At 39.5% G+C, this 12,096-nt stretch overlaps 1 protein-coding gene across 1 annotated transcript in view; it reads right to left on the reverse strand.

The window, feature by feature from the left end:
- ccdc88b (coiled-coil domain containing 88B) overlaps positions 1-12,096 on the reverse strand; it is a 42,141-nt gene that overhangs the window by 1,097 nt on the left and 28,948 nt on the right. The window contains exons 24-26 of the mRNA XM_032528104.1: positions 10,901-11,046; positions 7,581-7,688; positions 4,447-4,598 (exon numbers count right to left, since the gene is read on the reverse strand). Coding sequence (XP_032383995.1) covers positions 4,447-4,598; positions 7,581-7,688; positions 10,901-11,046 — 406 coding nt within the window. The remainder of the gene's footprint in view (positions 1-4,446; positions 4,599-7,580; positions 7,689-10,900; positions 11,047-12,096) is intronic.

Here is a 12,096-nt window from a genome sequence, read left to right on the forward strand (position 1 = left end):
TGTTTGGGTCTCTGTTTTAGCTACAGAGTGAGACATCTCACTTCTACACTATCTTTGTCGGGAGCCGCACATGCGCAGTAGCTAGGTAAGATCAGTTCGATAACTCTTCTCCAACTTTGGTCAGTCCAAGGCCGGATTAGCTGGGAGACTTCTCCTAAACGAGGGCCACTTGTAGAATACCTGCAGAACAGGGACATGGAAGCAGTTCTTTTGGAGATTATGGTGAACTAGTTGTTGTAGCAGCTTGAACAGCTCACAGCTCAAGTTTGTATGCGTATGGAAGCACCAGAGACACAAAATAACTACTGATAAAAATATTTTTTTCATAATATGGGCACTTTAAATCCCAGGCCATCACAGCAATGTTTTAGTTGACCACATTTTGACGTCATTAAATCATTGGCTTGTTCATGTTGAGATAATGATTATAATCAATATAAAACACCCACAGCATGATGGTTTATTGATGGTAAATTTTTGTTTTCTTCTGTGTTACACCAGGTGGGATAAATTAGCACAAACCAGGAAGGTACATAACTACTTTTATTTTAGTGCAAATGCAGTTTCAGCGACTCCGACAAAGGCAGGTGCAAAAATGGAATTTAGAAAATGTGATAACTGTGGCTCAGGTGGTAGAGCTGGTCTGTCATTAGTCACAGGGTTAGTGGTTTGAATCTTGCTCCCTCCGGTCCACATGTTGAAGTGACCTTGAGCAACACAATAAACCTTAAAAATGGCTCCTGAAGGTCGGGCAGCTCTCCCAACCGTCAGTCTGTGAATGTGAATAAGTAATAAAGTACGTGCTTAACCCTTTATTTAAAACCCCTTATTTAGCTATTTTAAGCAGTATATTAACAATTAAATGTGCATGTTTTGTCAAGAACAATAATATAGTGTATTTTGAGTATTTATCCATGCATTTGTAAATTGCAATTCCTCCTGGGATATATTTCTATGATATAAATATAATTGCATGTACGAATATATTATTAATGTAGCAACCTCACTTTCATTACTGTCTTTTTCTTAAACAATATGTAATTACAAATGACAATTAGAATCATACTTCTGAAAGAAGTATAATGATGAAAATGCTACTTTCAAAAGGGCCTACAACATGGTCTAATTTGGTTTTTAGTGTTTAAAGTGTAATTTCATAGTATATTAAAACGCATACAGTACATATCTATACATACTCTATTGCCAGCACCAAAGGACTCTATTGCCAGCACCAAAGGACTCTATTGCCAGCACCAAATCCCACTACTACTCCACAATAATCACGGCCAACAAAGGAAACTCCAAGTCACTGTTCTCCTTACTTAACAATGTCACCCAACCCCTGGACTCTCTCCCCCCATTTGTACACTACCTCCTTCTGACACTCGGTAATGTCCTTTTTCACAGAAAAAATCAAGAACATCCACCAGCATCTTGGATCAATCCCTCACCTCAGCATCTCAGAAACTTCATTCATCCACACACTCATTCTCCTCCTTCGTCTCCCCCTATTTCAGAAATCACAGAACTCACCCGGAATCAAGCCATCTACTGTAAACTTGATCCCCTCCCCACCAACTTGTTAAAGCCTGTTTCCCTCCCTTGTCCCATCTCTGCTATCATACTCCTCCCTTACCACTGGAAACGTCCCTACATCCTTCAAAACTGCGCCATCACCCCTATTTTGAAAAACTGGGTGCCGACCCATCCAATTCAACAACTTCCGTCCTATTTCCAATCTTCCCTTCCTCTCCAAATTCTTGAAAAAACAGTTGCCTCTCAACTCCATTTCACCTATCCACAATAACCTGTATGAACAGTTCCAGTCCGGTTTCCGCCCCTCCATAGCACTGAAACAGCACCATCAAAATCACCAACGACCTCCTCATGGCAGCTGATTCTGGACTTCACCATCCTCATCCTCCTCGACCTGAGTGCAGCATTTGACACCTCTGTCACACCACCCTCCTCAATAGGCTATCTTCCATTGATCACCACACTCCGTGGGTGATGCTGGTTCACATCTTACCTCTCTGGTCGCACACAGGTTCATTCAACTCAAGTCCTGTGAATCCATTCCCTCCTCCGTCACTTCAGGTGGCCCAGGGCTCTGTTTTGGGGCCCCTACTCTCATCATTTACCTGCTTCCCTCGGCAATATCTTCCGCAAATTAAAATTCACTTCCACTGTTACGCCGATGACACCCAGCTCTACCTCTCCACCAAACCCTCGTCCACTCTCCCGCCCACCTCCCTTACGGATTGCATCTCTGAATAAAAAATCTGGCTCACCCAAACTTCCTCAAATAAACAGTAATAAAACCGAGGTTCTCCTCATGGCACCAAAGCACTCTTTCCAAAAAAGACGGTTTTCTCTCACAATTGACAACTGCTCCGTCTCACCTCCCCCAAGGTTAAGAGTCTGGGTGTCATCCTTGACAGCACATTATCCTTTCAACCCCATGTCAATAACATTACCGGTCTGCCTACTCACCTACGTAACATCCATCGCCTCGCCCCCTCCTTACCCCCCACTGCTGCAATTCTTGTCCACAGTCTCGTCACTTACCGTCTCGATTTTTGCAACTCTCTCCTCTTCGGTCTCGCTCACAAATCCCTCCACAAACTTCAATGGTCCAGAATTCAGCTGCCCGCATCATAACTCGAACCCCCCCATCCACCACATCACTCCTGTCCCCAACAGCTCCACTGGCTCCCGGTCCAGTTCCGTATCAAATTCAAACCTTCTATTAGCATTCAAGGCCATCCACAACCTCGCCCCCATATTTGTTGATCTCCTCCAGCGTCCACCCCTTGCTCCTCAGATCCTCTTCCTATAAACCTGTCTGTCCCCCCGCCCGTCTCACCACCAGGGGGGCAGAGCATTTAGCCGCTCTGCTCCCCGTCTCTGGAACTCACTACCCCCCCAACTCAGAAACATTGATTCATTCCCCCATTTCAAATCACAACTAAAAACACATCTGTTTATAACTGCGTATTCACCTAAATGTCTGTTGCTCCGCCTTTTCTGTTGTATAGTATTTGTTTTGCTGTATAGATTTGTTTTTTGTTGTATAGTATTTGTTTTGCTGTTGTATAGTTTTGGTTTTGTTTTGGTTGTATTGTTTGCTGTGTATAGTATTTGTTTTTCTGTTGTATAGTATTTGTTTTCTGTTGTATAGTATTTGTTTGCTGTTGTATAGTATTTGTTTTGCTGTTGTATAGTATTTGTTTTGCTGTTTCTAATTTATGAATTCCCTGTGCGGGTCCTTGAGTGCCATGAAAGGCGTCTTTAAATAAAATGTATTATTATTATTATTATACTTTTGTAGAGAATTTAAAAGCACAGTTAACTAAAGAGCGTAATGTGGATAGAAGCCTGACCTTTACATTCAAAAAGGCAATCCCAACCTATTTAACAGTAGATTATATTAAATTTGAACCATTTAAATTATTCATACATTCTGACTTAGTGATATAAAGAACTGCTGTGGCAGACCTAGCTGGGTCTGCTCAGAGAGTTGCAACACCATCTGCAGCCTGAGACTGACATGAGACCATTGGTTGAGGTCAAGTTAACGTGGCATAAAGCGGGTTTGTTTCAGGGTTAAATGTTGGTGTTGTGGGAAATGTCAACTCAAACAAAGAAGATAGGAAGTGGGGAATGTCTTGGCTAGCTCAAAAAATCTCTCTTTTTGCAAGATATCTAATCTAGTTAGAGCAATTAAACTGTGATTTGAATTTTCTTTACTGGTGTATACAGTGTTTGCCACATGCATCAACTTTTAACATACAACAATTCAAGTTTAATTTTGAGAGATTTTCTGTTTTTCCACTTGGAGTGTAGCTGACAGACTGAGTCTCTATCTGGGATAAAAACTGCTATACTGCAATAAAAACCACCAGTCCTCTTGTTGAGACACAGTAAGAGTCAGGCGTCCCAGTGTAGGTCCTGACACGCCATTTGAGGCAGCAGGGTTTAATGGGGGATAATAGAAAACACAATGCGAGGAAAAATTAAAATGAAATGGGGATGGTATGTCACAAAGAGAGAACAAAATATCTTGAATGCGGGTTTAGGCTTAAATCTTGGCTGTGAAAATGTCTGCAGTGAGTTTTTTTTGTCCCTCTCTCAGCCAGTAAAATGCATTCCACAGTCAAGGTGCATAAAAAGAGGATGGAGCCTTGCAAATCTTTTTCTTTCAACATGTGGTTAGCAGAGAAAGCCGGCCTCAGTAAGTCTTGGCACTCTACAGGGAGAGATCTAAAGAGAAGAGAGAGGTATCAATGCCGACCACACTTGGTAGTCATGAGATGATTTGTATGCATGCCTGTAGCCTCGCTTGATGGAGTGAGCATGTGAGCATATCTTTGTGAAAACCATTCTGCTCGTGTTTGTGTGTGAGAGAGAAACAGAGGTAGTGTGCTAGGCTGTGTGAGGTCTCACCGGGATGAGGTGTGTGCGTGTCTGATGTAAATTCAGTGCTGTCGGCTAGGTTTTCCACACTGCCCGCAGCGGTGAAGAGGGCTCGTCCCTCCCTTACTCCTCCCCGGGGTTTGATTAGCTTCTTCATCCGGTCTGCAATCCAGTTAGATTTCCTAGGAAGACACAGAGGACAGGGACCATTTACAAAGAGGGATGAGCTAGGAGAGATTGTTTGTGTGGGCGTGTGCGTGTGCGTGTGCGTCTGCTTTTATACAAAACACTTGTAGGATGCCAAGTGTAACAAGGGCTGTATGTTTTCAAAATGAGAATAAAATGTCCCTGAAGGTGCCAACTGCCATTTATTATGCCAAAGAAAGCACTGTGTGAAATGACATCAAGAAAATCTATTTTGGAAATGTTATCATTAAAATGTCATTACCATATTAACACATTTGTAGCACTAGGAACAAAATACATTTCTGTGACACTTTGTACCCAAAAATAATAATTATTACATGTTCATTTACGGTGCAAAATGCTTGCCAGCTGTCCAATGACAGACAGGTATGCTTCCTCTGAATGAATTGGGCATTCTGCTCATATGAACTGAGCCTTACTGAGAGCATCACGAGAGTGGTATCGTCCTCCTTTTATAGTGTGGTACTACACTAGGAGGAAAACAAAAATGCAGTCCTCTCAGATTTGATTATGATACACAGAAGCAACCAGGTTTTTAGAGATGATAGAAAATACAGCACAAAGGAATAAATGTTATGTAGAAAAAACTGTATATCAAAGGAGAGGAAATTAATTGTTCTCCTGAGAGAGAGAATAAGCCATCATCCCCAGGTGTGTGGGAGAGGTGCCATAATCAACTTCAGTATATGATAGAAGCTTTTCGTGAAAAGAGATCTACAACAAGTATATTGCACTGTAACCACTCTAAAACCTCAACATCTTACAGAACAGATTCTGTGTGAGCTGAAGCTAAAGGAAGCCAAACACTATAACACTGTATTTAGTTTTAAATAATCAATAATCGTTTCTTTAGTGGTCACTACTTATTCAAACCATATTCATGACTAAATCACAGTTGTTGTTTGTGATAACCAGCATAAGTATGCCGTGCACAGATCATATTAACTAAGGATGTTAAGTTTCTATATGGGAGGGGCGGGGTCATTTTAACTGTTATGTGCTGAAGTGATGCAAAGGCTCATGGGAAAAAACTAAAATATGTTCTGAACGGTTTCTGTCCTAGTTAAACTGTGTTTTAATAATGTCCTGTTAATGTTTTGGGTATGCATTTTATGTTATCTGGGTTTTAGTTTTGTATGGTTGATTTAGTGATCATGTTTACTACATTTACTGTTGCACCAAAGACCCAGTTGGGGACTGATGGGATCTGGGCCGTAAGTGGGGTTATACTTAAAATGGAGACTGGTAACTCTGTATCATGAGGAAAATGTTTCATTTAGTTGAATACATTTGAAAATTACAATGTATTGTCTGTTGTTTTACTTTCTATATCATTGGAATAAATAAATTGAATACATTGTCCTTAAAATTAGACTGTCATAAAGAAAAAAGCAATGATCATATGAGCAAATAATTTCTAATGTAGTGATAAGTACCCTGATGTTTTACATTTATTTAGTGCGTAGTTTCTTTCTCCCCCATGAGTAATTCTAAGTGATGATAACAAAACTTGAAGCGCATCCACATGATACAAGCCTTCCGTGATCCCCATACTCATCCTCCCCAACTCATCCTCCAGTTGCTAGTAGCCAAGGAGGATACGGAGGATTAAAAAAACATGATGATTCTTCATTTAATTTTCTGCACACCAAAGTTGCCAAACGACTGAACATATCCATACTGAGAGACATATTCATACGGAGAGAGCTACTGTATGTGGAGCGGAAAGTTCTAATTAGCTTTGTAGCAACTTATTTGGTAATGGCTTGAATGGACGTTCATTGACATAAAAGTTATGCACTAAAGCTTTAACTTGACATGCTTATTTTAGACAACATAACTCCAGAAAAAGTACAGCATGTGTTTACTAATGACTTTTAGTAAGGACTACTAACTTACTGTTTTGTCTACTGCATAAACTTACCGCTCTGTGTTAGTTCAACTTGACCTGTTAAGTTTCAACTTGTGTAAAAACTTAGACGGTTTAGGGGTAACTGGTTTCCATACACTTTTCTATTAAAGTCAACTAATTCGGGATAACAGGTAGCCAAAACCAAAACCGGGAAATACCATATTCTGTGTATCTAAAACAGTCTGGAAAAAAGCACTCATAACAATACAAATTATTTGACTGAAAAATCCTCAATTAATCCAAATGATTGTATTGTGTTGATCCAAAAAAATTCTCTCTACAGCTCACCTAACCTCTGATACTTGTTCTAGCACAAGTAACAGTTATGAAGAGGGGAAGTATAATAATACAGTAAACTTGAGGCCAAAGTATTGATATTTCTTTTATTTGGAGTGTAGCTAATGTGCAAAAAAACATTTTTTCAGCCTAGTTGGGCCTACATGTCCCGGGACTTCCCTAGATAGTTGGAGTCAACTTCTGTGTTTTGGAGTTGACTCCAACTATCTAGGGAGGTCCCGGGACATGTATGCCCAAATAGGCGGAAAAAAGATTTTCTTTGCTTGCCAATAACCTTGAATCGAGAGAGCCAACCACTTTCCAACTATTTTATAACAGTTAATATTTTACATTCATCATTATGAAGGGGTTAAACAGGCCACTTTTGATTATAGAACACCTGCCTACTTTTGACAAATCAAATCCATAAAAAAGTGTTGTATTTTACTGTTTTGGCTGAAAACATCATTTAATTTGATCATTATCCACCTTGCACTTACTTCCTAAATTAATGTCTATTTATTTCTAACCTTTTTTTTTAATTTCTTTTAGAATGTTTTGCATCCATTCATGTTTTATTGTCTCATGCTGTATCTTTTCTTTGTGTATTATTGTGCTCTATAACAGTACAGTAACACACTTGCTTGTTTAAACACACTTGGTTTCTGCAGGGATATTGTAGTGTTCAGTGTGCACAGATGTAGTGAACTAATAAACTGAGTGTAGGTGTATACAGTATATATTTACAGTATATATATATATAAAATACTTGGCTTTGCTGGCTGGAGGTTGCATGCTGGGCTCGAGGACTCGATACTGATCCATAATCTTCTCCACCAATTTCTGCTTCTCCCGACGAAGCTCACTCAGCTTCTCCCTAAAAGAAAACACAAGAAGCATCAGACCAAAGCAGCTGAGTAGGAAGGTCTTTTTGATTCATTTCATGCATTCATTATCAGTGCCAGTAGATGAAATTATTCAGAAAGTGTACGAATCAGCCTGGATTCTTTATAAAACAAGCAGATCAGAAAAGAGACTGTCTTTGTGGATGTTAGTGTTCATGATGCCGGTGAGCAGAGGGTTCAGGGTTTGAGCTTGTGGATAAACATAAAGCAAGATGACAAACAGCCTGCATGAAACAGGGCTCTTAATAAAAATACTGAAAACAGAGTCACTGAGAGTATGAGCTGACCGTTTACTGACACAAAACTATGAGCAGAAGAGATCAGAAAGGTTATTAGAGAAGAGCAACGGTGATTATTGAGGCCTGTGTACATTCTTAGCCATGCCAGCGGCATGAATCTAGGGATATCTGTCGGGTCAGTCCACCGCTTTGGTTAAGACCGAAATATCTCAAAAACTGTTGAATGAATTGTAATGAAATTCTGTCCAGATATTTACGGTCCCAAGGAGGTGAATCTTACTGACTTTGGTGATGCCTTACATTTTCCGCAAGTGCCACCAGGAGGTTCACATTTGTGGTTTTAAGAGAAATATCTCAACAACTATTGGATGGATTGTCATGACATTTCACACGCAGTCATGTTGCTCTCAGGATAAATTTTGATGATATTGGCGATCTCCTAACTTGGGTTTATGATCAAATACCTGTAAAACTAACAACATTCTCATTCTCCTCAGTTGTACTTTGTGTTTAATGCTAATTAGCATATGTTAACTACAAACCAGAACATTGAGCTGGCAGCAGATCAGTATCAAACATATTAAATAAGAGGTGGATGAAGCATCTTGAAGCCCAGTTTGTTTCATTTTATAATGTCTCCTCAGTCCTCACGTTTGCTCACTGAATTCACAACATTTCCCACAACATTAAGTTTAGAAGGTCAAAGTCACTGCATCATTTGCTCTGCGTCTCTCACAACAAAAGTGATTTTGTAGATCAAACAATCCAAACTGTCGTTTGCACTTTCCCAGGTCCTAAATATTTTTTGCCAGACACTTCCTCAATAAAAATAAAGAGAGAGACTGAAAGCAGAGAGCTTAGATGTCTGTGAAGAACGTGCTGTGTTTATAAGGCCATTTATCTTAAAGGTACACTTTAAGAACTACATTTTTTTTTTTAATCTTAGCCATACTGGACATGTTATATTGGGTGCATTTTTGTACTTGGCCTGTTTACTCACACATCAAATGGACTAACATCTAGCACAGTCATTGGACTTTTATGTAATTTTTTGTTTGTGATTTCATTAGAATAGAAACTCCAGTTTGAAAAAAACTACTCTGAAAATGGACTGTATGCCTTTGGTTTTGAAGTTCAGACCTTTGGATGATAACCCGTCGTCTAACAATTCAGAAGGAAAAGGATTGATCTGGAAATCTGGTGATGTTTTAGAACAAGCACAAACGTTTTTTGTACTCAGAAGTGGTTTCAGACCCCTTTTTCATATAGCTGCCATTACTCTGAATACTAATTAATGTCTACAAACCTTACATCAACATCAAACATTACAGTACATCATTAAGAGCTTGATACTACTGATCCCTATTTTTTAAATTAATTTTTTTTTTATTATAGAGCTGAGGGAGCTGAGGAGTCGGGTGACTGTATTCATCACTACAAACAATCCCTTTAACATTACATGTAGTCTTTTGATCTATTGTTAATATAAAAAATGATTATAGCTGCTTTAACTCCTCCCTCAGTGTACCCAATATTCAGGTGTTAAGATTAAATTAACTCAGACAAGGCTTATCAAACATCATATTGTAGTGCAGTTAGCCTATGATGTTAAATCTCCAGTACCCCCATAGTGTCAAAGTGACGCTGTCTTGTAAACAAAGTTACATCCATGGTTTCTCACCAAAATGTGTTTCCTTAATGCCTGACAAATGAGTTTAATGCAATTCTTTCCTCATAAAACATTCGAAAAGGCAGATTCTTTTTTAAATTTTTTTCATTTTGGAATATGGATTGTTTTAATTCAAGGTCAGCTGTTCTTCTGGCCTTTTCTTGCTGCACTGCTGCCAACTACTGTGGATCAGTGGTGTGAAACTGTAGGCAGGAATATGTATTGTGACTGTGAGTGCTATTGCCAATAAGATACAAACAAAATGTAAACCCACCCACAAAACATCCCTCTATAGCACTGCCTATGATCAAAAACTCCACATAACTTTAACCTTTAGCCCCTTAACTGTTACCCCATACTTATTCTTAACTTCATGTCTAATTGTTGTGTTTGGCTGTTTGTTCCAGAGGTTCACTGAAGGGATATCATGCTACAACATGCATTTATAAAGTCCAATTAGTCAACACAAAATCCCTCCTTCCATCTTGAATTCTTTAATATCCTGCTTATCCCATTATCCCAGCTGGGGAGTTATATTTCTGTAATTCAGTGTGATTTATTTCTTTGTTATGATGATAACTGTGCTGATATGGTTTAAAGATTCAAATAAATGGCTGTGGGTCTGAACAATGCACGGCTGTTTATTAACATGCATTTGAAATACAGACCTACCAAAGTTAAAGGTGCTGAACTAAAATATTAAATGCCGTCAGTGACATTTATTTCAGTAATTTAGGAAAAAAAATTAAACCTTAGTATGTAAATATAAGCTTTTCAAGAATGAAAGCTACAAATGTTGCCATTTGGGAGAAATATGACTCATTAAAACTTAAATAGTGAAGCCAGCTGTGCATGCTCACTATTAGTTCTGGATTAATCTGTTAAAAAGGAGAGGACGACTGCTGAGTGCTATTGGACTGTGAAATTGTTGTCTCAAACCTTTACATGAGTGCTTTTATGTCCTGGATATGAATATAGACTGTGTTACTACCTACAAAGTTAGAAACAGATGAAACAAATTGCTCCAAAACACATTACATAAAGTTTCATTTGAATAAATTGTATGCTTTGTTTTAAAGAAACCCAATTTTCTCTTCAGTACACTTCTGTTTCCTTGTCAGTAATTCCAAACAAAAAAATTATCTGATGTGTGTGTGTGTGTGTGTGTGTGTGTGTGTGTGTGTGTGTGTGTGTGTGTGTGCGTGCTTGCGTGCTTGCGTGCTTGCGTGCATGCGTAGGTGCGTGCGTGAGTGAGTGTGTGCATTGGTGTACTGACTGGTATTCCCTCTGCTGTGAGTAGTGCTGGTCACGGCGCTCTAGACTCTGCTCCAGTAAGGCCCGGTTCTCCTTCAGCAGACTCTGGTTCTGCTCCGCTAATTGTCGGTTCTCCTCCTCCATGTTCCCCTTCAACTGGGTCAACAGCTACACACATAGACAACATAAATGTCAAAGTAAATAGTTTGGTCAAGACAAAAAAAAAAAGTGTTTGTGTGTAAAGACCCTGACACGACAACACAATTATTGGCCGTCGAACAGTCTGGCAAGGTCGGTGACTCGAGTCTGGTTGGTGTGTTCCGTGCCGTGGCCCGTCAGAGGGGCCGGCGGTTTAATGGCGGGCACTACCGGCAGTCAGACTCAAGAGTGCTAAGCCAGAAATGACGAGCGGGATGAACGTGACTAGAGTCTCTCAAAATCTGGCAAAAATCTTTTATACTGACCTTTGTCAGATTCAGCTACTGCATGGCTTATTTCTCGCTTAAAAGGTTTTGGTGAACAATTTTACTAAAATATGAGATTGTATTCTGACATGACAGTCTGGCTTTGAATTTCCAGAGAAACCAGACCCACGTGACGTGCTTGTCCAATTGCATTCGTCCAATCAGCTGCCGTTGGCACTTTTTTTGTCCAACTCTGGGAGGCAGTCAGTCCAACTGCCCTTTCTGCCAGCGGTCGCCCACCTAGTTGGTTTGTCAGGTCCATTAGGGCACATTAGCATTCACAGGTTGCAGACAAAGTAGACAAGAAAAGTCACAGTAAACGATAGAAAACGCAATGGATCTGCAGAAATCTCTACAGGTTTATTTAGATTTACTAATCCGCAGTATTGATTTTGTCAGTTGAAAAGTCTATCAAAAATATTTATAGTGTGTGAAGATATCAAAGTACAATGAGACCCAATAGCTGGTGACTGAATGGCTGGGGCATTGGTTTAAAAGATTGTAAACTTTTTTTTTTTTCAAACCTGACACTGAAACTTTAAAGCAAGAGGTTACTAGGACTGACTGACTGAAAGGTCCATTCAGTAGCAACAAACTGCAGCCTCTCACATAACCAAATAATTCATTCAGCCTCTCTAAAAAGCGGTCTGAACAAAACCTGTGAGAAGTTCATAAAGATGCTGTTTTAGGCAAAATGATCATCCATGGCTAACATTCAAAACAACAAAATCTTAGTGTGTGTGTGTGTGGGGGG

The sequence above is a fragment of the Etheostoma spectabile genome, chromosome 10 (assembly GCF_008692095.1).
Source record: "Etheostoma spectabile isolate EspeVRDwgs_2016 chromosome 10, UIUC_Espe_1.0, whole genome shotgun sequence".
Classification (NCBI taxonomy): Eukaryota; Metazoa; Chordata; class Actinopteri; order Perciformes; family Percidae; genus Etheostoma; species Etheostoma spectabile.